At 51.2% G+C, this 25,537-nt stretch overlaps 1 protein-coding gene across 3 annotated transcripts in view; it reads right to left on the bottom strand.

Annotated features, from left to right (window-relative positions):
* Positions 1 to 3,521: 3,521 nt before the first annotated feature.
* The window catches only part of PLEKHA7 (pleckstrin homology domain containing A7), a 190,515-nt gene continuing 168,499 nt past the window's right edge, over positions 3,522 to 25,537 (bottom strand). For 2 of the 3 annotated variants that reach the window (XM_032488929.1, XM_032488931.1), the window contains 11 exons: positions 21,143 to 21,251; positions 20,750 to 20,976; positions 17,540 to 17,728; positions 17,323 to 17,440; positions 15,334 to 15,437; positions 14,617 to 14,817; positions 11,693 to 11,851; positions 9,411 to 9,544; positions 8,501 to 8,643; positions 6,906 to 7,016; positions 3,522 to 4,946 (listed from right to left, as the gene is read on the bottom strand). In XM_032488929.1, the coding sequence (XP_032344820.1) occupies positions 6,916 to 7,016; positions 8,501 to 8,643; positions 9,411 to 9,544; positions 11,693 to 11,851; positions 14,617 to 14,817; positions 15,334 to 15,437; positions 17,323 to 17,440; positions 17,540 to 17,728; positions 20,750 to 20,976; positions 21,143 to 21,251 (1,485 nt within the window). In that variant the 3' untranslated portion in view covers positions 3,522 to 4,946; positions 6,906 to 6,915. The remainder of the gene's footprint in view (positions 4,947 to 6,905; positions 7,017 to 8,500; positions 8,644 to 9,410; positions 9,545 to 11,692; positions 11,852 to 14,616; positions 14,818 to 15,333; positions 15,438 to 17,322; positions 17,441 to 17,539; positions 17,729 to 20,749; positions 20,977 to 21,142; positions 21,252 to 25,537) is intronic. The other variant, XM_032488932.1, reaches the window with a different exon arrangement.

Raw genomic sequence — 25,537 nt, 5'->3', positions numbered from 1 at the left:
ATGATAACTTACATTTTTTTCTAATGCTTCCTATGGGGCCAGGAACCATGCCTAGCACTTTCTACATAAAAAGTTATTTAATCCTCACAACAACTCTCCTGAGGTAGCTGCTAATATAAACCCTTATTCTACAGGTGAGAAAACCGAGGCATGGAGAGGTTAGGTAACTTGACGGAGGTCACAGGGCTGGAAAAATAGTACAACCAGGATTAGACTCTAGGAGGAATCTGAATGGGGCTGGTGTTCCCAGTTGTGGGCAGAGAAGACTGGGTGTCTTACCTTTTGTTACTATGATCCTGACCCAATTTTGACCTCCCCAGGCCAGTCTTCTAGGCTCGAGGTTTGGCAAGGACACAAAGGACTTTGCTGAGATACTCAAACCTGGGTTCTTTCAACATAGGACCTGAATTTCCAGCTCCTCCTACAGACAATTCTGTCTCTGATCCCGAATTCTGGGTTTAGGAAGGAGGTGCTTTCTAGATCCAAGAGGCCACCAGAGGCCACCAGACACTCGGCTCAGTCAAAAGGGGCTGTGTGCCTTCAGTGGGAGAGGAGAGGCCCCCGGTGGTGGTGGGGAAGAAGACCTGTGGATGCTTCCAAGGGCCAGGCCAGGGTGGCAAGAGAGACACTGCTATGGCCCCTGCAACTAGCAAAACATCCCAAGATGTTGAAACAGCTAAGGACTGAGATGTAGCTCAGGGCTCAGTGGGAAAGTACCTGCAATTGTGAAGTGATGTCAAGGGCTGAGGACAGTGGCAGCTTCTTGTCTGACTCTGTGACCTCAGCCAAGGGACTGTGCCTCTTACTACTTCTCAGTTCTAAAGCACAGTGTGCGAGAAAGAGAGTGGCTGAGTAAGGAACCCCTGATTCATGAGGACAAAACCCTCATCCGTCAGGAGACCCCAGCAAGTACTTCTCAGCTGGGAAGCCCCTTGCCCATCTCCGAAGCTGTCCCCCTTTGCAGCATCTGTGTATGCTGCTCTCTCCCCAAAGCTTGGCCCTTCCTGGGCTGGTCCGCACACTCCAACCACGACCTGCACTCTCCACTGTGCGGCACGTCCACCCCCACGTGCACCCCTGCTCCAGCCTCATCTGCATTTAACATCCCTTGTTGAGCTGTGGCAGAGAATACTCAACAGACTCGTATTAAAAATGCCCTTTAAAATTCAAAAGCTTTGAACTAAAGAAATACCTCGAGAAGTTTTCATGGAAAGTTCAGCTCCGCTGGTTCAATTCACTACACTTAGATGCACCTTTTCAAATAATAGGGAAAAAATGTAACAAGGTCAGACCCAATCAATATGCTTGTTCAAACAGAATTGCAGGGACTGTGATGTGCACACATTTTGTACTCTGCCTTTGTACCCCGCCACTTGCTCTGAAGAAAGGTTTCTTTGCTCAGAGAGCAATGAAAGTGGTAGCCTTTGGAGTAGAGGCGGCAAAGCAATGGCGTGTTTACCAGGCCGGGAGGGGCTGCCATTTTCCGCATCCCCCCAGTCTCCTCTTTGTTCTTTTCATAACGGCGCACAACCCACATGGGCAAAGTCCCTCACGCGCCCCGGTGTCTGATGCTGGATTCGAAGCAGAGGGCTCCTAGCATTTGCCTGCCTCATCTCAGAAATGTGATTTGTGGATTAGACAAATAATTTGCTGCTTCTTTCCCACCCTTGGTGTGAACACAAAAGGACTCACCATACAGTACAGCACTGCAGCTGGGGAAACTCCCAGAGTCAAACATGGGCTCTTGTCTGGCTGAGCCAGGGTCCCCATCCACTCCACCCCCCACCTTCCATCCTCCAGCTGACCTTGGGCAGATGGAGGTTTCCCCAGCCTTAGGCTGCAACCTACAACAGCCAGGAAAATTCTGGAGAAACCAGCGTAAGTGAAGGTGGCCAAGGGGTTTGAGGGAAAAGGGGCAAGCTGCAGATTCTACCCCGTGCCCCGCTGCCCCGCCAAAGCCAGACACAGAGGCGGGAAGAAAAAGGAAGGAAAGGGAACAAAAAGGGCCAGCTTTCAACCTCTACATCAGCCTGGGCACACCTACTTCACATGCACTCACACATGTACCTACATCTCAGCTGTAATCCTTTAAATAACACCCTGGACATGTTGAGAATCTGGGCAGTCCAGGAGGATCAAGTGAGGGTTAGGGGAAAATTATTTCCAACCCCCATTTTACACCAGATCCTAAAATGTTCTAAAATAAGACAGAATAAGACAGACATTTTGGGCTCAACCGGAACCTGGGTTAAAGTTAAGATCAGGAAGCCAGGAATGGATGTCAGCAAGAGATGCAAAAGCATGTTCGCGTCCCTGCTGCCAACTGAAATCCCACTGTTTAAAACTCTGCTCAGGCCCCATGAGCCCCTTTAAAGAAGTGAAGCTGGAATCGCTGGGCCATGTGGAGTTTCCCAGGATGGCCCCCAGCTGGAGGGTCCCTGGTCAGCCAGTACCTTCGCAAATGGACCCATCTGACCTAGAGGGGGCTGGGCCTTGCTGCCTGCTCACACAGGACTTAACTGGAGCTACGGGCCTCTTCCCAACCACACGCTCTTTGCAGAGTCTGAGCTGAGGGCCTGTCATGAACTCTGTTTGAAACCTGGGCCACAACTCTTAGAGAACAGGCTACCCCTCCTCCCAGCTGGAGCTGGAGTCACCACGTTTGCTCCTACACAGGGTGGGACGTGCAAAACAGAAACTGAGACCAACTAGTAAGAAAACCACCACCGCGCTTCTGCTGAGAGAATGTCTACAGGCGGCCACCCTGTGTTGGGGGTTTTGCCTCCTGTCCCTCCTTCTCGCCTTGCACTCACTTGTGGACAAATCCTTCCCCCATCCCTTTCATCTGTCGTGGAGATACCTCCAAGTAATGCTTAACAGCAAAGAGTATTTTTCATTTTAAAATTCAAAGAGAGATCTGTAGCTAAAAAAGCAGCAGTGTCCCCTCTTCCGAACGCCTTGGCATCTATTTTCTCCAGTTTAAATAGTTGGAAAGTCACTGTAAACCTCGGGTGCTCTTCTTGGCGACAGAGAAAAACTGTCATGACAACTAACTTGGAAACGTACACATCCCTAAACCGAACTGGCCTCCTGCCTTCTGTTTTAAGGATACATCACAAGTCAAAACGAATTAAATACAAATCCAGTTTGCAATGGTCCGTCACTAACCCGCCTCACTGGAACAAGCTGATGGCATGCGGGTTGGAAGAGGGGCCTGTGGAGCCCCTCCCGCCACCTTGGGTTGCAGTCCGCCTGCCAAACCAGCCCCACATGGGAGTCCACAGCCCGGCAGCCCCTGGACAGGGCGGGGGTGGGGCAGGGGGCCATCCTGAGCAGCTGCTGAAGCCCAGCCAAGGGCCCAAGAGCACAGGCCTTCCTCCCCTAGGCCTCCAAAGTCAATGAAGTGTCAAGGAACTGTCATCAGGAGAAACTTCATAGGTGAACATGGCAGGATCGAGAGCCGACACTGGGGATTCTCCAAAGAAATGGAAAAAAACTAACACAGGCCACTCATGAGAATATAGCCAGCAAAAAGCATATCAGGTTAATACTTTAATCTGTACATCACATTTCTTTTTTGCAAACCATTACACTTTTATTTAAATTAACTTTTTCTTGCAAAATATTCATTTCATTTTTCCAACAAAATCTTATAAAGGCAAAAATAAAATCTTATTTTGGCAAATGTCATGAAGTCGATACTGGCAGCATATGGAGTTAGTTAAAAATAGACAGCAACTTCTAAATATATTCAAGATTATTTTTCTGACCATAGTCAAAGACAAATTTTCATTTAAAGTGTGGCTCCACCCAATGGAGTTTTTTGTTTTTTGTTTTCCTTTTCAACCTCCTTTTCTGTATGCAGAATATTATGAGCTCATGACTTATATAAAGGGCCACAAACACTACGCCTGGCTTGGCAGTCCCCTCCCCATTTTAGGCTGGAAGTCAGGTCACGGTCCTGCCATCATGGCCCTACTGGCTGCTGGCCATCAGGGATGGTGGGGGCATGCCACCTGCCCTCCTGCCACCTGACCCAAGTCCTCAGGAAGTTGACCTGTGTTCTCCAGGGCAGGCCGCCAAGGTCCCAGGGTTCCTATCACAGCCCAGTGTGGACTTGGGGAGTTGTAGGCCACCCAGGGTGACCATTATTGCTTATGATACAATCAAAGGTGCTTCCTCTTACCTTTTCTGTATTTCAAAGCATATTTTTTTAATTAAAGCGAACTGCTTATTTGGGGTGGGGGGCGGGGGGAGAAGAGCCCTTTGCTGAGAGAGAACCTCATGGGTAGGTTGGGAACCAAAGTTTATGGATACACCATTGGCCCTAAATCAGACCCAAGGCTGAGACACAGCCTTGGGCTCCACGTGCCACCTTGGTGGAGTTTCACCCTCCAGAGCTGGTCATTAGGCAGGTCAGGGATGGCTGATCTCTGCCCCAGACAGCACGCCAACGAGCCTAACACTGGAATCCACTGGAAGCAACCAATCCAACCTCACCTGAGTTCATCAGACGTTGAATGCACCTGTTCCCCCACCCTTGTCCCCCCACCCACACCCACCACCCGGACGGTACCTGAATCTGTATGTGCAGCTCCAAAATCTTGCATCCTCACCTTCTCAGCCACTCAGCCCTTGAGGTGAACATTATAAAATATATTCTGATTCTAAAATACAATGTCAGTATTTTACAATGTGTATCAAAAGTGCCTCTGTCACATGTAAAAAGGAGTCTGAACTAAAACAAGTGGGGGTATTAGGACCTAGCCCTGTGGTGAATGCCCCACAGTCAGTGGGCTGCTCCGTCCTCCAGCCGGAACCCCTGCTTAGCTGGAAGGGGCTTCTCTGGAGGAAGAAGGATCAATCTTCTCAGAGGAAACTGGTTCCACTGGCCCCTGGCTCCAGACTTCTCTGCATGTTGGGTCACGGGTCAGTCACTGCCTGGGCTGGCAAAAAGCACAGGAGACAATGAGAGGCTGCCAGGACCCCAGGCCACGTCTGGGGAGCAGGCGGTAGGCATGTCTGCACACACATGTGACGGGGAACAGCAGGCTGACAAGACAGAGAGCAGCAGAGCAGAGGGCTGGGGCAACGCGGCCGCCGCTGGGGGACCCTCGGCTTCTAGGACTCATGGGTGCCCCAACCCACCCTCCAACCCCACCACTTCTAGGAAGCTCACCAGACACATGCTGGCCCTAGATTGGGTCCCTGCTCCGAAAGGACAAAAGTCCTGAGCAGAGAGGACTCGGGGGTCCAGTTCTGACCCTGCCCTTCATTAGCTGAGCAACTGTGGGTAACTCAGCCTCTGCAGATCTCAGTTTTTTTAAATCTAAAAACAGTGATCATACCCATCTTCTAATGAGGAGGCTGGGAGGGTAAAAGGAAATGTGGATGTGCTCTAAAAAGACAGTAGCCTCCCTCACAGCTGCGGAGGCAACAGAGGCCGGGAAGGACAGGGCCTCTCGCCTGCCTCTCTGTGGCCTGGGGTGGCATCACCACGTCAGATCTCACACACCCTCTCGTGGCCCCAGAGGACCCTGTGGCCTCTACAAAGGACCTGGCTGAAGCATTTCCCTGGGGTTCTTCAGTCCTGGGGTCCCCATGGCACACGTCCTGAGAGCCTGGCCCAACAGGCCAGCCTCCTCCTGCCACCCTCAGGCTGACGGAGCGCCCGGGGAGGAAGGAGTGGGGGAAGCACCTGCCCAAGGTCATGCCTCCGCCCTAAACACACAGCCCCATCCCTCACTTCACTCCCTTCTCCAACACCTCGAGTTCCTGGGGGTGGCCCAGATGAGCCCACCAGTGGTGACAGAACAAAGGCTCTGAACTTGCACAGTGGTTCCAGCCCTGCCTCTGACGCTCACAGCCGTGCCTCCCTGGGCAAGTCCCTCATGGTCTCTGAGCTGCGTTTCTTCATTTGTAAAACAGGGTGAGTATCTCCCTAGGGATGTTGTCAGAGGAGATGCTCAGCACCATGCCTGGCATGTCACATAGAAGGTGCTCAACAACATTACCATTAAGAACTCAGAGAGGAAAGAAAAGGCAAGCCCTACACTATTGAACGAGACGGGACATCAGGGAAAGAGCTGCTGAAACCCCTGATCCGCCCTCCCGTCCAGGTCAGGCAACTGGGCTCAGAAGCAACAGCCGACAACTCGCCACAAGCCAGAACCAGACGCCAGCCTCCTGACTCCTGGTCCAGTGCTCCCTCCTTAATCTCATGCTGCCTCCTCTCCTCACTAAATGCTCACGTGGGGCGAACTCAGAAGGGGTGGTTCTGGAACATTCTGCATGGCTAAGGCCACTGCCCCAGGCAGATTCCCCTGAAGCTTCCCTTCCTCTCCCTCCTGAGAAGCTCAAGTAGCTCAAGTGACAAAAGGGCAGTCCTAGTCCTTGCTCTGACACTCATTCCATGGGACCTGGAGTGAGCCCCCATCCCTCACTGGCCCCATTTCCTCATCCGCAAAACTGATTTTTCTAGGCCTCCGTTTCTCCAATTTCTTTGGCCAAAACCTGGACAGGGAGAGGCTGAGATCTAACTCTTCCTTTCCAACTACTATCCCCCCTCCCCAAAGCTGGCAGTCTGGCCTGCACTGGTCCCCTGGGGCACTGGGCCGCCTGCGGGAAGGATAGCAGGGTGAGAAGGGGTACAGCTCTGGCTCCTGAGATTTTAGGGAACCAGGAGTTTTGGGTCACACGGTCTCTATCATATCGGAGCCACTGAGCACTAAGTTCCTAAAAACCATCAGCCCCCGACCTGCCTCCCAATCTTGGGTGGTCCCCCCAGCGGCCGCTTTGCCCGTGGGAGGGAGCGTCGGCAGGTGGCACTGCACGCATCCCAGCAGCAGAGGGAAGGGGGCATGCTCAGCACTAGGCGAGGGGCCACACCAGGCGGGGGCTCTTACTTGGAAGGTGTTAGACAAAGGTGTAGTGGAGTCCGTTGCTTAAGGGGGGGTAGGGTGGCACCGTCCTGGCGGACAGGGGGGCTTTAGGCGGGAGGAGGGCCAGCTGCTGCGCTAGACGGGCACACAGGAATTAAGCGGTGCGTTAGGCCCCTCGTCTGCTCCCGCAGCACCAGAAGCCCCGCTTAGCAGGGCCGGGGTGGCGTGGGTCCCATTGTTCACCACTAACGGCTTGGGCTTGGGGGGCACATCCATGGGGCCTGACTGGGATTAGCCTGCAGTTCCCAGAAATGTCTCTGAGGTGAAGAGAGGGAGCAAGAGCGAGGAAAGACTGCAGCAAAGGTGGCCATTCAGTGGGGACATGACTACCGGGGGTTAGAATGTCAGGTCTGAGGCGCGCTTGCCTGCTGGTGGTGAGGAAGCCGAGGACAGCAGATCCACACAGCCAGAGCAAGCACAGGCCAGAGAGGAGGGCACTTCACAGTGGGGAGGGGGCCCCTGCTGGACCCCTTGACACAGGAAGGAATTCAACTTTGCCGAGATGGGCCACAGGGAGCCACCTGCTGTCTCCTCTACAGTGACCCCTCTCAGCCCATTCACATGTCCTCCAGGGAGTCAGGACAGCAGAGATTTCAGGGACTCCGTATGGGATCAGAGCTTAGGGACAGAGAACAGGGTTACCCTTGTCCTCGGTCACTCCCATGGCTTCTTGAGGAGATGTTAAAGCTCTGCTCCCCAAGGACAGTCACCTCAGAACCCAGCAGGCCCCACCCTGGGTCACTGCTAGACCCTCTGGCCAGGGTTGGAGGACTGGTGGGGACTGTGACACCACTTAAGGCTCTATGACCACCCCCTCTCACACCTGGCCAAGGGCAGGGGCACCACCTGGACATACAGTGGCATCTGGGAAGAAAGAGCACTGGGTGAAGTGTGAGGGCGCACACGGGGAGGGCGGATGTGGGTGGAGAGAGGGGCCAGGAGCCTCTTTCCTGGCTGAGAGAGAAAGCCTTTTTTACACACACGCACATGCATGCATACATTCACACACACACCCTCCCATCCCATGGTGCTATTTCTTCCCACTGGAGAGCAAAGTCGCACTTTCCCAAGTCCTGCTTTTTGGCACAGGCCACTCTGATAAGGTGAATAGCGGCTTTGATTTTGGGACCAGAGCAGGGCCCCCAGGAAGGTTAGAGGGGGCCCCCTTCTGCCTTGTCCCAGGAAGAAGTCCAAGCACCAGCGGCTCTCCTGCCCTCTTCTTTGTGAGGCCAGAAACCTTGGCCTTGGCCCCTTAGCTCAGGAGCCTAAAAAAATCTGTTCTTACTCGAAATCTCAGAGAACGCTGAATAGCACCGCTCTTAGATTTAGGAGTGAGCTACAGACGCCCCCTCCCGGCCCGCTTTCCTCTGACAGTCCTGAGCTGCAGGTGCCCCCACAAGCCCCGAGCCGCTCACAGGTCAGAGGAGCCCACCGCTGGCCCTCAACTGCCAAGCCTGATGCCCGGTTTTCCACTGACTGCCTGACAAACCACACTGAGCCCTGAGCCCCAAAATGCAGCGGTTGGGACCCGACCTCAGAAGCTGAGCCCGCGGCCTCACCTGCCACCTGCTTGCTGCGCTGGGAGGCCTCGGAGGCCAGGGCGTAGGAGATGGTGATGATGCGCTCCTGCTCCTGCAGCTGCGTGTCCACGTCGGCCACGCTGCTCCAGTCCTGCCCAGAGGGTGGCTGCAGGTTGCACATGCTGCGGGAGGGCCAGAGAGCAGGCTGAGGGCCTCGCCACCCCGGGGCACCTGCCTCAGGGGAGGAGGCTCTCCCCGGCCTGAGGACCTCACCCTTTTGGGAGCATCAGAGAAAAACGGTGCACTTTCTCTAGACGAAGGTGCACACGCTTCTCTGCAAACACCCAGGCACAGCTTTGTTCTTCCTTTGGCGGATCACAGACCTCAAGATAAGAGTTCTAGCTCTAGGCTCCTATTAAATCCAGACGTGGAAAGGCTAACCTCGCTCTGAAAGGAAGGCCCTCAGGTACCAGGTTTAGTTTCCAAGGCTACAGAGGATGAGGGGAAGGAAATTCCATCCCGGCCTCCAGGAAAGTGGGCGAGGCCTCTGGCACCTCAGGACAAGGCTGGGCCCCTAGCTCTGGTCTGCGAGGAAACACAGGCCCTAACACTGAGAGTGCCATCCGCGGGGCCAATCTCCAACTATGTCCACCTCACTGCCATTCCTGGCTCCACTCCCCATGCTCGCGAGGGCCACAGGATTTGGGGCCAAGGGCCCAGGACGGCCCTCAGAGTGTTTCAGGACCCCTCATGTGACCTGGGCAATCTTCCCTGCTGATCTGTTGGTGATGTGCCGAGAGCCAGCCTGCCCCTTCCAGCGAGCAGGCTTGTCTGAGACGGAGGCCTGGCACAACACACATCCTGGGCAGCCCGGCCCAGGGCCAATTCAGTGGAGACACCCCCAGTCGGCCCAGTGGGCTGTCAGGACTCGGGCAGTGCGTGGGCTGACCTGGACCGGGCGAGGATGTTGCGGATCTTCTCAGCTTTGCGGTACCGTGCCTGCAGCTCCTCCAGGCTGGGTGGCTCTTCAGGATCCAGCTCCACATAACGCTCAGGGATGGAGACCTTCTCTGGTTTGGAGAGCTGAGAAAGGACCAGGAGGTGGTGGGGGTAGGGGGTACAGATGTTTAGGTTTGAGAGCTAGTTGCTCCCCGGCCCTGTCTCCCACCAGAGGAAGCGCATGGAGCCCACAGACTGAAGTCACGTGCTAAGATCACAGCAGCAGTCCATGTGGAGTCGGGATCTGAACCTGAGTCTGACTCCAAAGCCCATGTTCTTTCCACCATATCAGGCAACCTCCTCCAGGCCAAGGGAAGAGAAGAGGGAAGGCAAAAATAACTAGACCAGAAGCTCTGAGGATAAAAATGATCACCCTTAATGCCACCCTTGACGTGACCTGACCTCTGCCGACCTCTCCACTTCACGGACCCACCTCCATCCCCTCTGCCGGGGATGCTGCTCCCTGTGCTTCATGAACTCCTTCTCACCCTTCTGATCTCACCTCCAGAGCCCTTCCCTGCCCCTCCCCCGTGTCCCACCCCTCCACTCCCTCTGTTTTCCATTTGTCTCTCCACTGTCTAGCACAGAGACCTGGTACTTGGTAGCCCTTCAGCAAACACTCCTTGGATGGGTGGGTTGGTGGATGGGTGGGGGATGAAAGAGAGCAACAGTGTGTTCGGTCCCTACAAAAGCCCCTCTGACCCAGACAGGAGGCAGCCATGCTGTACTTGCTGCTTTAAAGAGAAAAATGGCCCAACTCCTCCCCATCAGTCTCTCACACAAACCAAACAGCAACCTCAGCTTGGTGAAACGCTGCTGGGGCCAAGAATCCTAAAGGGAACTTTTGCACACCAAAAGGAATTTTTTTCCTCCTTGAACTACAACAGCACATTAAAACAGGGTTTGTTGAAGCTTCTAAAAACAAGCTAAATTCAATCCCAGAACAAATCTGGACTTGAATTTAAACCATGGCGAAAGATGGCAAGAAATAAGCTCTTCTCTGTTATTTCCAATGAGAGCAGATCCAGAGGAAGGAAGAAGATTACATTGTAGCAGGAGGGATTTAGGTTAGAGATAAGGAAGGACTTTTTCCCCTGGCTGGCAGGCCAATTAGGACACCACAAAACACACTTTCATTGCCAAGGCAGCGTGCAAAAGTTTCTTTTGTGAATCTGAGAAAGCACAAACCTTTGGCTGTTTTAGAGGTGCCAAAGGGAAAAGGTCTGAAGGCAGGGGACTGGCCTCGTCAACCCCTGAAGTTTCAGCTGAGCCGAGAACTCAGCAACTCCACAGGCATCAGTGTGTCCAAACCTGGATCTGTCCTTCATGTGGTGACAGCATTTCCTCTCATGCAGTTTCAGGCCAGGCCAAATGTGTCTGGGAAATCTATCCGCCACTGTGCACTTCAGTAGAATCGTCATTCAGCGAACATTTACAGAGCATCTACTATGTGCCAGGTCTAGTGCTGGGTGCATAAAGGTGAACAAAACAGCTACAGACACTGCTCTACAGAGCTTACACAGGCCACCGGAGACCACCACATGTCTTGAAGACCTTGAGTCTATGTCACCCTCTGACCCCTCTTCTCTTCTCTTCTCGTGGATAAGATACATTCTTGATTGGGGTTACTTGCTTTCCGGGGCCTGCCTGGTAATGATACACTTTAGCCACCAGAGGGCGAAAGAATTCAGACCAGAACTATGCAGAGCTGCCCGCCGCTATCTTGGCTGGAAATTTTGTCTGTGATTTCCAAACCTGTCTCCCCACCCACTCTTCTCTCTAAGTCCGATTGCTCAAGTTGGCCTGACCGGCTGGATGCAAAACCAACCTCTGGTTTTGCAGGGTACATATCCTAACAACTACCTTATCACATGTCTATTATGTGCCAGGCCACGTTCTCACGGCTTTCTGATCCTTGCTAATCGCTCCGGTAGTGTGCTGGGTCACCTAGCCCTCACCACAACCCACTTCACTGCTGCAGAAACCAAAGCACTGAAAAGTTAAATGACTTGCCCTAAATTATAGAGAGAGACAGATCTGGACCTGCATCAAAATGCCTCAGCTCCTCTTACTGGCTCAAGCTGCTGTTCACGCATCCTCTTGGGCCTCACTGAGGCTGAGCCTGTCCCCATTCAGAACGACACCCTCCCAGGGCCACTGGGAGGGTTGGTCAGGCTGGGAGTCTGAAGGCCATGCCTCCTGGTGGGGCATGAAGGAAGCCCCTGCCCTCACCTCTCTGCTGATGTCCAAGTCATAGTCTTGTGGTTCCAGGTCCAACTCAGTGACAGGCATGGCCTGCACCTTCAGCCAGCCATTCTCCTCTTGGTCCTTTCTTTCCCCTTGTACGGCCCGTTCCAGCAGCTGCAGGTCAAAGTCCTGCTCGCGCTTCCACTGGCAACAGAATGAGAGGATGAAATGTAGTCACTTCCCGACTCCCTTTTGGGTGGGTCTTGCAGGCAACTGGGGTTCTTGGGAAGATGGGCCTGTGACTCATTAGGGAAAAGCTATGTGACCAAGGACCTCAACCTCATCTCTGAAATAAGGCAGCAGTTTTGTGATATGTATGGTCTCTGCTGTGTGCTGAAACTGTGAAACAGAGACCAAGGCTCTGCCTCTCTGATGCGGCCTGATTCTAGACTGCTGATTTCTCTCTGATCTGGGTCCCAGAGTGTACAAACCTCCAGGGCACAGACTTTAGACTCACAATGGTCCTCGGGGACATAGGAGGCTCCCAGGTCCAAAAAGGTGACCCCAAAACAGAACCTGGGACAGAGCTCCAGAGAAGGGATTTGCTGCTTCTGCTGCCTGACAGCTCATGGAAGACTTTCTGGTTCAGGAGCCATATGTCCCAGCTCAGAAATAATGGGGAAAACATGCCCTTTGAGGCCCTGGTAAGCAAGTGAAGTAGCCAAGAGCCTTTCCAGTAGGTATTCTCAACAGGACAAAGTTAAGGGTGGGGAATACTGCACCCACAGTGGCGTTGGGGAGGTCCAAATGGGAGCAGCTTGGGCTCAGTGAGGCAGATAAACCGCTGCATAACACGTATCTATTTGGGGCAGATGTTTTATGTTAGAAAAAACAAAACCATGTAAAATTAAAATGCTAAATCAAATACAACATTTCCAAGGCTCTTTCTCAGTACCAACTCTGTAACAAGCAGGCTGCACAGAGGGAAACAGTAACCTAGTCACTTTAAGATCCCGAGCACAACAGTTCAGCTCTTCCTGATCACCTGTGGCCTCAAAGCTGAGCGGGTTGTTGAGAGGAAGGAATGGGCTTAAAGCCTCTTTTCTCTTGAGCAAAAGCCAAGCAGATGTTTCTACATCCCAAGTCACCTCCTCCCTCCCACCCCATCCACCTCAGAGCCCTAAGTGGTCACAACAGGTCTTTAATGCCCTACCTAGCCCCCCACCACCCCCCAGTCCCATACCCATTATCAGCACATTTCACCCATTCATGCACAAGCTCTCAGTGATGACTCTAAATCAGTGTAATTTCTCTTAGGTGATAGTTTCCAATTATGGTATGAAAGGATTAGGCAGCTGAAAATTCAGGGGTCAAAAATTAATTTAATGATTCACAAAGAAAACGCACATTTTCTTACACGCTCACTGGTGCCCCAAATAGAGACAAGTCCTCACATAAACCCAGCCTGATTGTTTCCACAAACAGAAAAAGTTCACTAGATTTTACAATGTTTCCTGGGGAAGAACCACGCCAATCCATTATCATTAAGCAACACGTTTATTGGCGCTGAGGCAGAGACTTACACAAGTCTTCTTTTCAAGAGAAAAATTACAAGGTATTCAAGTTACGATTTTTAGATCACCTTTCTACATTTGAAACATCAGGTTGTAAAAAGTCAGTGTTACCCCACATGACATTTACTTAAAAAGTTTAAAAGTTACTGGCTTTGCGGCTTTTCAGGTTACGTGTCCTGGGTCTTACCCCTTTGGTGTCTGAGCTAACCAGCTGCAAGGGGCCCCCTAAGACAGAACATAATGTCTCTTCTATCTGTTCATGTTATTAAATACTAGAAATACAAAAAGTTTTCCATAAGAAATTGTGCTGATGGGACTGGAGGAATTAAAACCGAACCACCTCAGACCTGGAAGAACTTATTCAAACATGCAATCTCTGAAGTCCACATCTACTATCTAGGTGTAAGGCATGGACTTTGATAAATGCATCATGCACAGACCTCTGCCGATGACCACGGCCCTCAGGTAGTGGGGCTGGCTTAGCCTTGCGGGGCGGCCTTTGGGATCGTGAATTATGAGTCAGTAGGCCTACATAAAAAGGGCAGCAGAAAGGTGAGTCACACATGGAAGTGCTCGCTAGGCTATGGAGAAAAGAGCTGCTATTATAAGCCTGGTAACAAGAGCACAGGCCAGTTAGAGAATGCTTGATGCAAATTAGAAGCTTCTGTAAACACAATCAGGCAGGGTTAGAGGCAATGAGCGGTAACACTAAAAGCAAAAGAGCTTGTGCAATGAATTAGGGAAAGAACAGTCAGGCTAGCAGTCTAGGGAAACACTTGATGTCAAACAACAGGGAAAAGTCAAATGGAATGTTTCCAAAAGGGACCTAAGGTGACAGTGGGCAGGGTGCAGTGACTGGAAGCACCACCAGGGGGCAGCGTGGACACCCTGGTTCTCCTGGGGCACCAGGGGGCCAGCACCACAACTGTGGGAGACCCCCAGGCCTCAGAGGTGTGGGGCACGACCCTGTGCTCAGCTGACCCACAGGGCACCTGCTCGGAGGTTTGGGAGGCTGGCTGGTTTACGCTCCTCCTCCTCAGATCATAGCACCATCTTCCTCTTCCACCTGCCAGCCCTGCACTCTCAAGTCCCTGCTTCGCCGAGACTCTGGTGCCTACAGAGTCCTCCCTCAAGCTCCACTGGAGAACTGACTTTGGACATTTTCTCCGGCTCCCAGGCTCCTGCCATGACAACCTCACTCTTGCTCTAGTTTCGAGCACTCTGACCAAGTCATATATGTGTCCCGGGTTGCGGACACACAGCCCACGGGGTGTTCTCTGAACCATCCAGGCCGACGGCCCATTGTCTCGAGGGTGTGATGTGCTTGTGTCTGGGGGACTCGGGGAAGCTCTGCTCCCTGTCCCAGCCCCGCCTGCCTGGACCCTCCTAACATACTGAGCCGAGGTCTCCGGGGAGCGGGTGGCTGAGGTAGCGGGACGAGGGCAGCCCCGCCCTCTCTCCTTGGCTCAGCGTCCTCTTGCGCTCCCGGACCAGTGCCTTCTGGTGCCTCTTCATGCGCTCGAGCTGCTCCTCCGCACTCATCTTGCCCCGCTGGTGGTCTCCTGAGTACAGGCGCTCCAAGGCACTCTTGGGTCTCTGAGGGCAGGAGGGTGAGAGACGGAAGGGCAGCTGGGCTGGGAACACACTAGGCAGCACCCTCTCTCTCTCTCACATACATATTCACACGCACAGTGGGCTCCACTTGGCCACTGAGAACCACTTCTGCTAAGCACACTCATGGACATGATACCCTTGGCCCTCACGGGCTCTCAGGGCAGTGCCCCAGCTGCAGATGTGACACTGAGGCCCAGGCCTGTCCAGTCGGGCACACATGCAGCACATGATGGGCCAGAACTCAGGGTGTACACTTCCTGGGCGAGCCTCACAGACTAGAGAGAAAGGTGGGGGAACTCTGGGCAATGGAGAGGGCAGTGTGATGCCCTTCTTGGTGGGCAGTAGGGAAAGTGTCATGAGCACAAGGTGACAGGGACTCTGAGCTCAGGAAGGGCTGAGGTCACTTCATATGATCTCCAGTCACTGTCCACCTCGGAGCCCTTCCCTCTGTGCATGAGGGAGCAGTGAGCCCCTCGAGAATTTCTCAAGGCCACTCACAGGGTAGGTCACCTTGCTGCTTTCGGCATCTAGGCCCCTCCGGAGTGTGACGTAGGGAGCAATGGTGGACGACTGCTGGAGCCTCGACGTGGACCCTGAGAGCCCTTAGTGAGGAAAGACATGCAAATGGATTTGTGATGAGGAGGACAGACCACCAGCCCCTCCCCAGTCACCTCCCACTCCCGTGAGGGGACCACAAGGACCTAACCAACAATCTGCTCTCCTTCCTGCCCAGGACCTGGAAAAGCAAGTCCCCAGGTAGGGAATGAGGGCCAGCCCTTGGGTGCCCTCTGTCCCTAGAGATCTGTGGACTACCCTAGTCTTCCCTCACATGCAGGAGACCTGGGCTACTTGGCAAAAGGAAAGGATAGAGGTCGAGGAATGCCCTGCATCCCTTTTTCCTGATGAACTCCTATGAATCCTGCATGACCCAACCTGAGTGCCTTGTCTGTGAGAAGCCTTTTCAAATGCCCCAGGCAGAATCAGTTATTTCCCCACATCCTTCAGTATATTCACTGGTTGCTGCACTAACCACAGAGTCAACATATGTCTAATCAGATTGCAGATTCAACACTGCCAGGTTGACTGACTGACTGAATATATGAACAAATGAAGAAGGGAAAGAAGAAAGCACTGAGCACAGAGTACCTCCTGTACAGCAGGCAGGCATGGCGCCAGGTGTTTCATATAGATTTTGTCCCACTGGCCCTACCAGGTAGCACTGCCTAACAACACAGAGGTGTGCAATCTAAAGCTCAGAGAGGTTAAGCAACTTGTCCAAGGTCACGTGAAGCCACAGCCTGCGCTTTCTCCACTAGCGGCATTCTTACCAAGGGTGGTCCCTGCCATCCAGAAATGGGCATCACACTGACTGAGGACACCACTAGTATTCAGCACATGGGAAGAAGACTGACAAATGTCCTGCAATGCCCAGAGAACCTTAAGCAACAAAGAACCATCCTGTCCCACATGCCACTAATGCTGCACTGATGATCACCACTAGACTGTGATGAATGAAGGGGACAGCATTCCTGGGCATAACACCAAGGGTTGCTGTGGCCCAACTCAGCAGAAGTCAGAGCCCACCGCCTCCAGGGACCAGGGCAGGCCACAGCAAGCCTAGACAGCATGGTGGGCTGGAAGTCACATAACCCCACAGGTGCCCAACCTGCGGCTGTGTGGCCTCCCGCCTCCACATACAGCCAACGGGGGAAAGCACCTGACCTCCCACGTAGGGAGCAGACAGGAGGATCAGGTGAGGAGCAACGAGGGAGTGTGGTCAGCCTGCTCAGGGGTTCCAGGATGCCCAGGTACAGAGATGTCTGGTGTCCTCCCTTTAAAAGGAATTCTGAGGAAGAGGGTCTGGCTGTGGGGAAAATGGATGAGTCTAAGGGCCCAAGTCTGTTCCCACCCCTATCTCGAAGGGACAGAGGAAGGGAGTGAGAAGGGGGTCAACTGAGGAGAAGGGTGTGCTGGTTTAAAGAAAGGACTCATTGAGTCTTGGAGTGGCACAGAAGAGGAGAAAACCCTCCAGAAGGCCTGAGATGGCCACGCTGATGGCAGTCACCCAACATCCCAGCCTGCAGGAATGCTGGGCTTGTATTCTGGCTCCATTCCTTATTGGCTAATTGGCAAGTCATTTAATTTTTCTAGGCCTTAGTTTTCTTATCGCTAAAATGGGGATAATAACAGTACTTTTCTCTAGGATTATCATGAATCTTAACTAAGTGAATAGAATGCTGGGCTTTACAAGTAATTTCTATTATCATTGTTCCCGGGGCCAGCTGTAATAAAAGAGGAAGAGAATCAGGATGTGAACCAGAGGAAGGAAGGACAGGCCCTCCCTACATCCCAGAGACTGTGACAGCTGCTAGTCACACCAAGGCCCAACGCCATAGAGAAGGGTGTGAGGACCGGGTGAGGGCTGGGAAGCAGTGGTGTGGTAGTGGCGGGGTTCCCAGAAAGACTCCATGAAGAGTCCTGCCTTACCTCTGCCTGGCAGCGTCTGGTACCTGCTCTCGGGGCCCACGAGTCCCAGGGAGGGCGGGGCCATGTCCCCACTGAAGGTCGCCAGCTCAGGCTCACTGACATATGACCGCAGCTCCACCTGCGGGCAGAGCCTAAGGCTGTCATACCTGCCCGGTGTCAGGCCACCTTCCCTCTCCCCACACACAGCGGGGTGACCCCTGGGGCCCTGCCTGCTCACCCTCGAGTCCCCGTTCACACACTGCCCCTGCTCCCGGTCTCGCTTCCTCTCGTCTGACTGCCGCTTGAGGCCCCTCACTGAAGTGTGCCGGATGATGGTGGCCTCCCTCGGCAGAGGGGGCACGGCTGGGGGCTGGTCCTCCGGGCTGTAGAGCTCAGGCAGTGGGGGCCTGGGAGGAGCCTCGTCATCCTGCTCAGGAGAAAACCCCAAATGAGTGCCAGTGAAAGGATGCTGAGGGGCGCCATCACAGTGGTGGCCCAAACGGCCAGAGCTGGCCGCCTTGGCCTACAGAGCATAAGCACCTCAGCACAAAGATGCCAACACTTCCCCTGCTGAGGGTTGAGCCGTGAGCATGCCTCTGCTCCAACCCCATCCTTCCCTGATTTACACATCTTGTGTGTTTCAGAGCGTTGACTATACACAATTCAGAACCCAGTCTCCTGGGTCCATGCTCTCCCTCCACTGTTCAGGGTGCACCATCAGGGGAAGCAGGCTGGTAACTGCACTTATTTGTATGTTTATGGCAGCACCCCACCACCTCCACCCGACCCCCGGTGCTCAGACTGAGCTGGCTCACTGTCCCTGCACAGTCTCTGCGTCCTCCCTCCAGCAGGCGGGGGATCTGAGCAAGGACAGTCGACATCCTCCTGCCCTTTCTATCAAAAATGTGCATGGTTACAAAATATTTCCTCCTTCCTGACGCAGGCACTGAATAGGCAGTCGAGATGGGTGACTCACTGCCTTCCCTGCAGCCCACTCCCTGCACTGTGATGAATGTAACTATTTTCCTTGAACCCCCAGTCCACAGTGCTCTCTCAAGGCTGTGGCTTCTCTACAGACCGACAGCCTGGCCCCCGGCTGCCATGAACACCCACTTCTGGGACAAATGACCATCAAGACTCCTTCCTCCTAAACGCCCCTTTTCTTGGTCTAATTTTGCTTTGTTTTTCAGAATTTTTCAGAATTCAGGGAAGGGTTCTGCAAGCTTGTTTGGCAAAGGTTTATCAGCATTCTTTTAAAGCAACACATTTCATTGTTGTGAGAAGTTTAAACCGCCTACCCAAGATACCCATAGGCTCTCTGAGCATCAGTAATTTCCAACCCTGACAAGATCTCAGAATCACCAATTTGTAAAAAGCCCCACAGAAAGATACACACAAACCTCTGATTGCCTTTCATTGAAGGCAATAGAATGTCTCACGATAGAGGCTGGGAGGGAGACATTTTACATACTTTTTATATCCTTTTATTTTGCACCCTTTCAGGATATTGTCTAATAAAAACATAAATGACATTAAATACAAGAGAAACCAAACAAAATGAAAGAACTACAGCTATATGCACAGGGAACCATATTTAATATCTTGTAACAGCCTATTATGAAAATGAATATATATGTATAACTGAATCACTATGCTATACATCAAAAGTTAACACAACATTATAAACTGACTATATTTCAGTTAAAAATTAAAAAAAAAAAAAAAAAGGACTACAGCTTATATGCACCTCTGGCAGAAAGAGAAAGGGCCTGCACTGAGAAGGGCCCCACAGGCTCCAAGGGCTTCTGGTTGCTAGAAAAGTTCTATTTCTTGGTCTGGGTGTTGGTACAACGTAAGTGGTCTCTATTACTATTTGCTAAATTATATATTCATGCTTTATGTCAATTTCAGGATGCATATCATTATTTTACAAATATAAATATAAAACAAGCAACCAACAATTTAAAAAATGAACACACATACAGTACTAGGAGGGGAGAAAAGATCCTGTCCCCTCCTTGGTAACCCTGTTGTTCAACCAAGTTGAAAAGCCCTGGCTCGAAGCCACAGAGACTAAGCTCTGAAGAGGAATCTCCATGATCGTCTATTTCAAGCTGCCTGTTCTGCATAAGGGGAAACTGAAGAAGCTGAGAGAGGAGATGGGTCCTGTCTGAGGACCCAGAGAGAGACAATGGCTGCGATCCAGGCAGCCCTGCTTGTTTCCCTTTGCTCCTCGTCCCAGCTGGCAGCAGCCGTCTGCCCCAGTCATTCCTTCTATTTGTTTTGCTATTTTCTACCTCCTATTTGGTGGCTGGTGCTCCATGACTCTTTGATCTGGCACTGGGAAGGAGATCTCAGGATAAAGAAATTCACAATGACCCTGGGTCCCAGCACCTGTCTTCTAGCTCTGGGCCCTGGGCTGTGGCTGGAAGCAGGTGAACAGTGAGGACCAGGTACGGGAACTTGTGTGTTTCAGCCAGCACCGTGCACCGATCTCGTCAGACGTCCTAAACACACACGGTGCCCAGGCAAAGCTCCTCCAAGCCCTTGTTGGCAAAAACCTGGAGGCCCCATTCCAAGGTCCCCTTTGCCATAGCTCCCCTGTCACTTGGACCAGGCCCCTCGTTTTTCCCAGCCAAGGCTGGCCTGGCCCTGGAGACATGAGCCCGGACCATGCCTTCTATTTCCTTAGAGCCTCCTGTGCTCCCAGATTTGGCCAAGGGCTTGGCCCTTCTCCATGTCAGGCAAGCCAAGGTGCTGGCCTCGGCAACCTCATGGGCCACAGGCCTGACCTGAGGACCAGGGCTGAATGTCTAATTAGACGTCAGATGGTACAAAGAATGGCCGGGAAATGCGGATTGGATCCACTAGCATGGAGACCTTATGCAAATGTTAACACTGTAAGACCTCAGTTCTCTTGTCTGTGGGATGGGGATACTGCCCTTCCTGCCTCTACTCCATGATGCTGTTGTGAAGATCACATGCATCCTCGCAACCCAGCATGGTGCTCAGCTACAGGTGAAGATAAGGACGCTCTTCTGCTGAGATGCACTCACTGCCCACAGGCTTATGTAACTGCAGATATGCACGAAGCCCTGCACAGGGCAGGCACACACCTCCCTGCACGATGCAGATCACAAATTCCGCCCTGCTCAGTGCAGTCACTTCCTCTTACTTGGCCTCAGCCCTCTCAGCTGTAAATGGGGAGGGCTGGGCTAGACCACCTCTCAGGGCCCTTCTAGCTCAGAGAGACTAAGCACAACGGCAGGGCCCCCATCACTCCTTAAGTGCTCACAGCTCAGGAACCCCTCAGGACTCTGCCTGGTTCTGTCTCCCCAAGTTTCCTAAAAAGCTTCTTTCCCAAGAGAAGCTGACCTGAGGACAGAGAGGAACAATCATCCACCAGAAAGGAAACGATCGTGCTCGGCTCCTGGTCGTCAATACTCACAACTTTGGGCTTCGTCTTGGTTGGTGAGTGCAGGGGGGACGTCACCTTCCTCAGCTGGGGCGGGTGAGGTCGGTACGGCAGGTAGGTTTGCAGCTGGGGGAAAAGTCGAACCTCCAGAGGGGTCCGCACTGGGCTGGTGGGAGGGCTGGGCTGCGTGGGCGGCTTGCTCTCAGAAGTCGAGAGTGAAGGCACAGGCGGGTGAGGAAGCAAAGGCACCGTTTTTCTCTCTGAGGGGCACGGAGGGAAGCAAAGGGTGCGATGGAACAAAGACCCTCTTCCTCGGAGGACACAGGAGTGATTTACGCCATGAAGATCCAACATTCCCAGGGGCCATCCCACATCCCTGGGTGCTGGCCTCCAACACCCTCACCCCCAGGAAGATGGCCCGCTCACCCGGATTTTTGACCGATTCCACCAGGATTCTAAAGTTCTCTTTATTTGCACTCAGGCCTGCAATGACATCTTCAATCCTCCAGAGATCCTTCTGTATCTGCGATTTCTCCTGAGGAAGATGAGGCCAGTTGTTCATTTCCTTTTTAGCTCCTTACCAGAATGCTGTCATTTCAGACAGAGCCCCTGACCCTGGGGGTCAGTATCCCCTTTGGAAATCCCACCGGGGCTATAACCATGCCTGCTTCGCAGCTCCCTGGAGAAGTGCAGGCGTGGAAGATGCCCGAGGTCCAGGGGAGAGATTTCAGAGGAGCGCTCACCTGTTCACCTAATTTAAAAACAGACTGTCTTAAATACTGTATGATTCCACTTATACGAGGTTATCCAGAGTAGCCAAATTCAGAAACAGAAAGTAGAAGGGTGGTTGCCAGCGGCTGGGGAGACAAGGGACTGGGACAGTTGTTTAATGCGTCCAGAGTTGCAATTTTGCGAGATGAAAAAATTTCTGGAGATGTGGGTGTATAATAACGTGACTACACTTAACACTACCAAACTGTACACTTAAAAATGGTGAAGGTTGTAATTTTTATTTTATGTGTATTTTACGATTTAAAAAACAGACTGTCTTAGGCAACCACGGCAGAAGGGAAGAAAAGGCAAGGACTAGAGGTTACACTATCCCCAGGATATAAAGAGCATCTATCCTGGGATCTGGGGTTTAGTTAAGAGTACATGGGCAGTGGATAGTACCTGGCAGCAAAAAGGAATGAATATATGTGCTACAACATGGATGAACCTTGCAAACATTATGTCACGTGAAAGACGCCAGACACAAAATTCCACATATTGTATGACTTCATTTATATGAAACGCCCAGTATAGGTAAATCCATAAAGACAAAAGTCGATTAGTGCTCGGCTAGAGCAGGCGTTGAGAGCTGGGGTGGGAATGGGGCGTGGTTGTTACTGGGTACTGAGTTTCTTTCTGGGCATGATGAAGATGTTATACAATTAATTGTTGGGGATGGTCACACAACTCTGTGAATGTAGTAAAAATCACTGCATTTAAATTTAATTCACTTTAAAATAGTGAATTTTGTGGTATGTGAATTACATGATAAAGCTGTTATTTTTTTAAAGCACAAGGGAAGAAGAGCCAGGCTATGTGACCTCACTTTGAAAGTTACAACCAAAACCACCTGGGAAGAGGCCCTAGAAAGACGTGAGCAGGGGTCGCGGGTTTCTTTTAATTGAGTTGTTTAAACATCAGATATGGTATTCTTCTAATTTTAAAATTATCACGGTCCCACCCCATGGACTTAAAAAGGAAGGCTCCACTCCCCTGTCTCCTCTGAGGGCACCTGGCCACCCTTAATTGGAAGAGTTCTCACACGTGCGTTATTTACGGATCTGCCCGATCCTGCACCTAGACCACTGCTCCTGGATACATCCCCACAGGGCTGGGTACGGAGCAGATTCTCAGTACGTGATGCTGAATAAATAAAGGACCAACCACATAAAGTTCCTTGATCAAATACTGACCAACAGCTGTGACAACAGACGTCTGAGGCCTCCCTCCTCGAAGGGGCTCACACTCTCATACTCTCCCCACCCTTCCAACGCCAGTGCATGTCCTCAGGGCTGTAAGCAAATATAAGGCTTGATGCTCAGCTCCGCACTGAAGTGCAAGTGTCCTAGGACAGATGTACGCCTGGGCAAACTGGGACTATCTCTAGAGCTGAGGTCCCTGAGCAGAGTGTTAGGGAACAGGTGAAGGACGAGCCTGAGGCTTAAGTCATCTCTCTCCTCCCTGGCCGTCTACCTGGCCTACTTCTGTAAGTTCACAATGCTGCCCCCGTTTTGCCTGTCACCCTGACATGTAAAAGAAGAGCAGAGAGGAGCAAAGGCCAGAGAACTTCTATCTCTCCCCAAAGACAATGGAATTTCAGAACTTAATGACAAGGTGAATGAAGCTTTTGGGGAGCACAAAGGTGGGGTTTCACCCCTCTATCCTCACATCACACTGTGCAGGAAGGCTCCTATGTTCCACATTCAGCAAAGGCTTGAACTCATTGTCCAGAAGCAGGGACACCTATAGGTTGCCTCACCTATTACTGACTCTCACAGTTCCCTGGAAGTTATTTTATCCTCCGGTTTCCCTGCCTAGTGGCCATGAGGATCTTCATAAATAAAGCTACTCATCTTTACCAAAAAGGCCATGGATTTTCTCACAGCCAAACCTGGCTAAAGAGAAGCGAGTTTCCCAGCCCCATTACTAAGAATTTGCATCTGGGGACTGCAAGCCTGTCTCCGGTGTCAATGATTTATTCAGGACTCTAACAGCTTGTCTGGCCTAGAATTACACCAAAGAAGTTAGCATGGAGCCTGCTCAAAGAAGGGCTTTGTGAGCTTCCCAGGTCACTGTGACACCCAGGTAAAGCCTGGGCAATGCCACTAGGCTGGGTGGAAACAGAGCTGCAGGAACCAGGCTTCAAATTGGCCTGTCTCCTAGTAACTAACAGGGCTAGGTTCTCTAGAAGTCTGTGACAAGACCTATTTGGTTTTTGGAGGGGAAAGAAGGACTGTGGACCTGCTGTACATTAAATCATTGTTAAATAAGGCACAATAGAAATACAAATAGCCAATAATCATATGAAAAGATGTGTAACCTACTAGTATTTAAATATACGCAAATTAAAACAAGATGTCCTTTTTTAGCAGGCAAGCTGGCAAAAGCTAAAAACACTGATAACATCAAGTGCTGGCAAGGATGTGGGTAAACAGGTTCAGTGCTCTCATGCACTGGAGTGGAAGGGCAAATGAGTGCAGCCCTGCAGAGAGGGATCTGGCAGTATCTGTCAACATTTAACATGCACACTCATTTCAACCCAACAAGTCCACTCCTAGGAGCCTATCTTAGAATGATGCTTATAAACAAGCTTAAAAAGGCAGTTACATAAATGCTCATTGTGACACTGATTATAAAAGCAAATCACTGCAAATAACTTACATGCCTATAGAGGAGGAATGGCTAAATAAAAGTATGGAGTATCCAGACTACGAAATACTACGTAGCAGTTAAAAACTAATCTCATTGACTCAGACCAACAATGTCCAATACAATTTCTGAAATTATGGAAATTTTCTACAATCTGTGCTGTCCAATATAGAAGCCACTAGCCACATATGGCCACTGAACACATGAAATGATTCTAGTGTGATTAAGAAATGTATTTTTAATTTTGGTTAATTTAAATTAATTTATGTTTAAATTTAAATAGCTATTGTTGTGGGCAGAATAAGCTTGGGGGTATCTTTCCTGGAAAGATTCCCATAACAAAGTTATGACAAAAAAGTGGGTTATCAAATAATGTGAAAGTATGATTCCTCTTTAAGTAAATCCAACTCCCACCCGCAAATAAATTATATGATACTATGTATGTACATACATTTGGAAATGTGTAGAAAATGATCTGGAAGGCAACGCTGCAAACTGATGGCACTGATTACGTACAGGGAAGGCGATGGGACTGGGGCAGAGAGAGGAAGGGAGGAGGAGCTTTTGCATCCTTTTTTGGTTTTGCTTCTCATTGTATAAATTTTTCAGAGAGATGCATTTGTGTTATTTGTATGATTAAAGAAACATAAGGAATGAAAAGCTAAAAAAAAAAAAAAATACTGCTGAAATTCATGTGAATCACTGAAGTCCAAGAAGGTAAATATTATGAGACAGGACAGTTCAAGGAACAAGTAACTAGAGAACTGTTTGAAGGACTTTGCCAACAATATTCATCTATTTATTTCAAGCCACTATGTTAAATGCTGGGGATTCAAAAAGAAGAGGAAAATGTTAGTTCAAATGAAGGCAAATTATGGGGAAAAAACAACAGCTACAGAAGCTAGACAAGTTCTGGGTGACCTCATAGGCCAACCTTAGCCACAGGCAAGAGTCTCTTCCATGTGGTCCTGGACCCGGCTCTCTGGGACCAGCTCCAAGTGGTGAGTGGAGGGATAGCAGCGCCTGGGAAAACCTCCTGGTCCACAAACCTAAACCCCCTCTCGAATTCCTTCTCTTTTCTCGGGGTGATGCTGGTGTCTAGATAGTCAACACATTCATTAAATCACTTCAGTGAAGAGCGCTGGCTAGAGCTACTTCATCAGTTAGCAACTCTAGCTCCTAAACTGGCCCAGCACAGGGCCCTGTACACAAGAAGCCTCAATGCTTGCTGAATTCAAATAAACTGAATTTATGTCAGAGCCCTGAAAGAGGAGACATGGATCTGAAGTTGGGTTTGAAAGTGGGTTATTTTCCATTTTCAAAATCTTGAGGGTGGGGTGGAAGCCTGGCTGGGCACCCCAATGAGGGAACACTGACAGCAGAAGGACCCAACCCGCCGCA

The sequence above is a fragment of the Camelus ferus genome, chromosome 10 (assembly GCF_009834535.1).
Source record: "Camelus ferus isolate YT-003-E chromosome 10, BCGSAC_Cfer_1.0, whole genome shotgun sequence".
In the NCBI taxonomy this organism is placed as follows: Eukaryota; Metazoa; Chordata; class Mammalia; order Artiodactyla; family Camelidae; genus Camelus; species Camelus ferus.
This window is presented reverse-complemented; position numbering and strand designations above follow the sequence as displayed.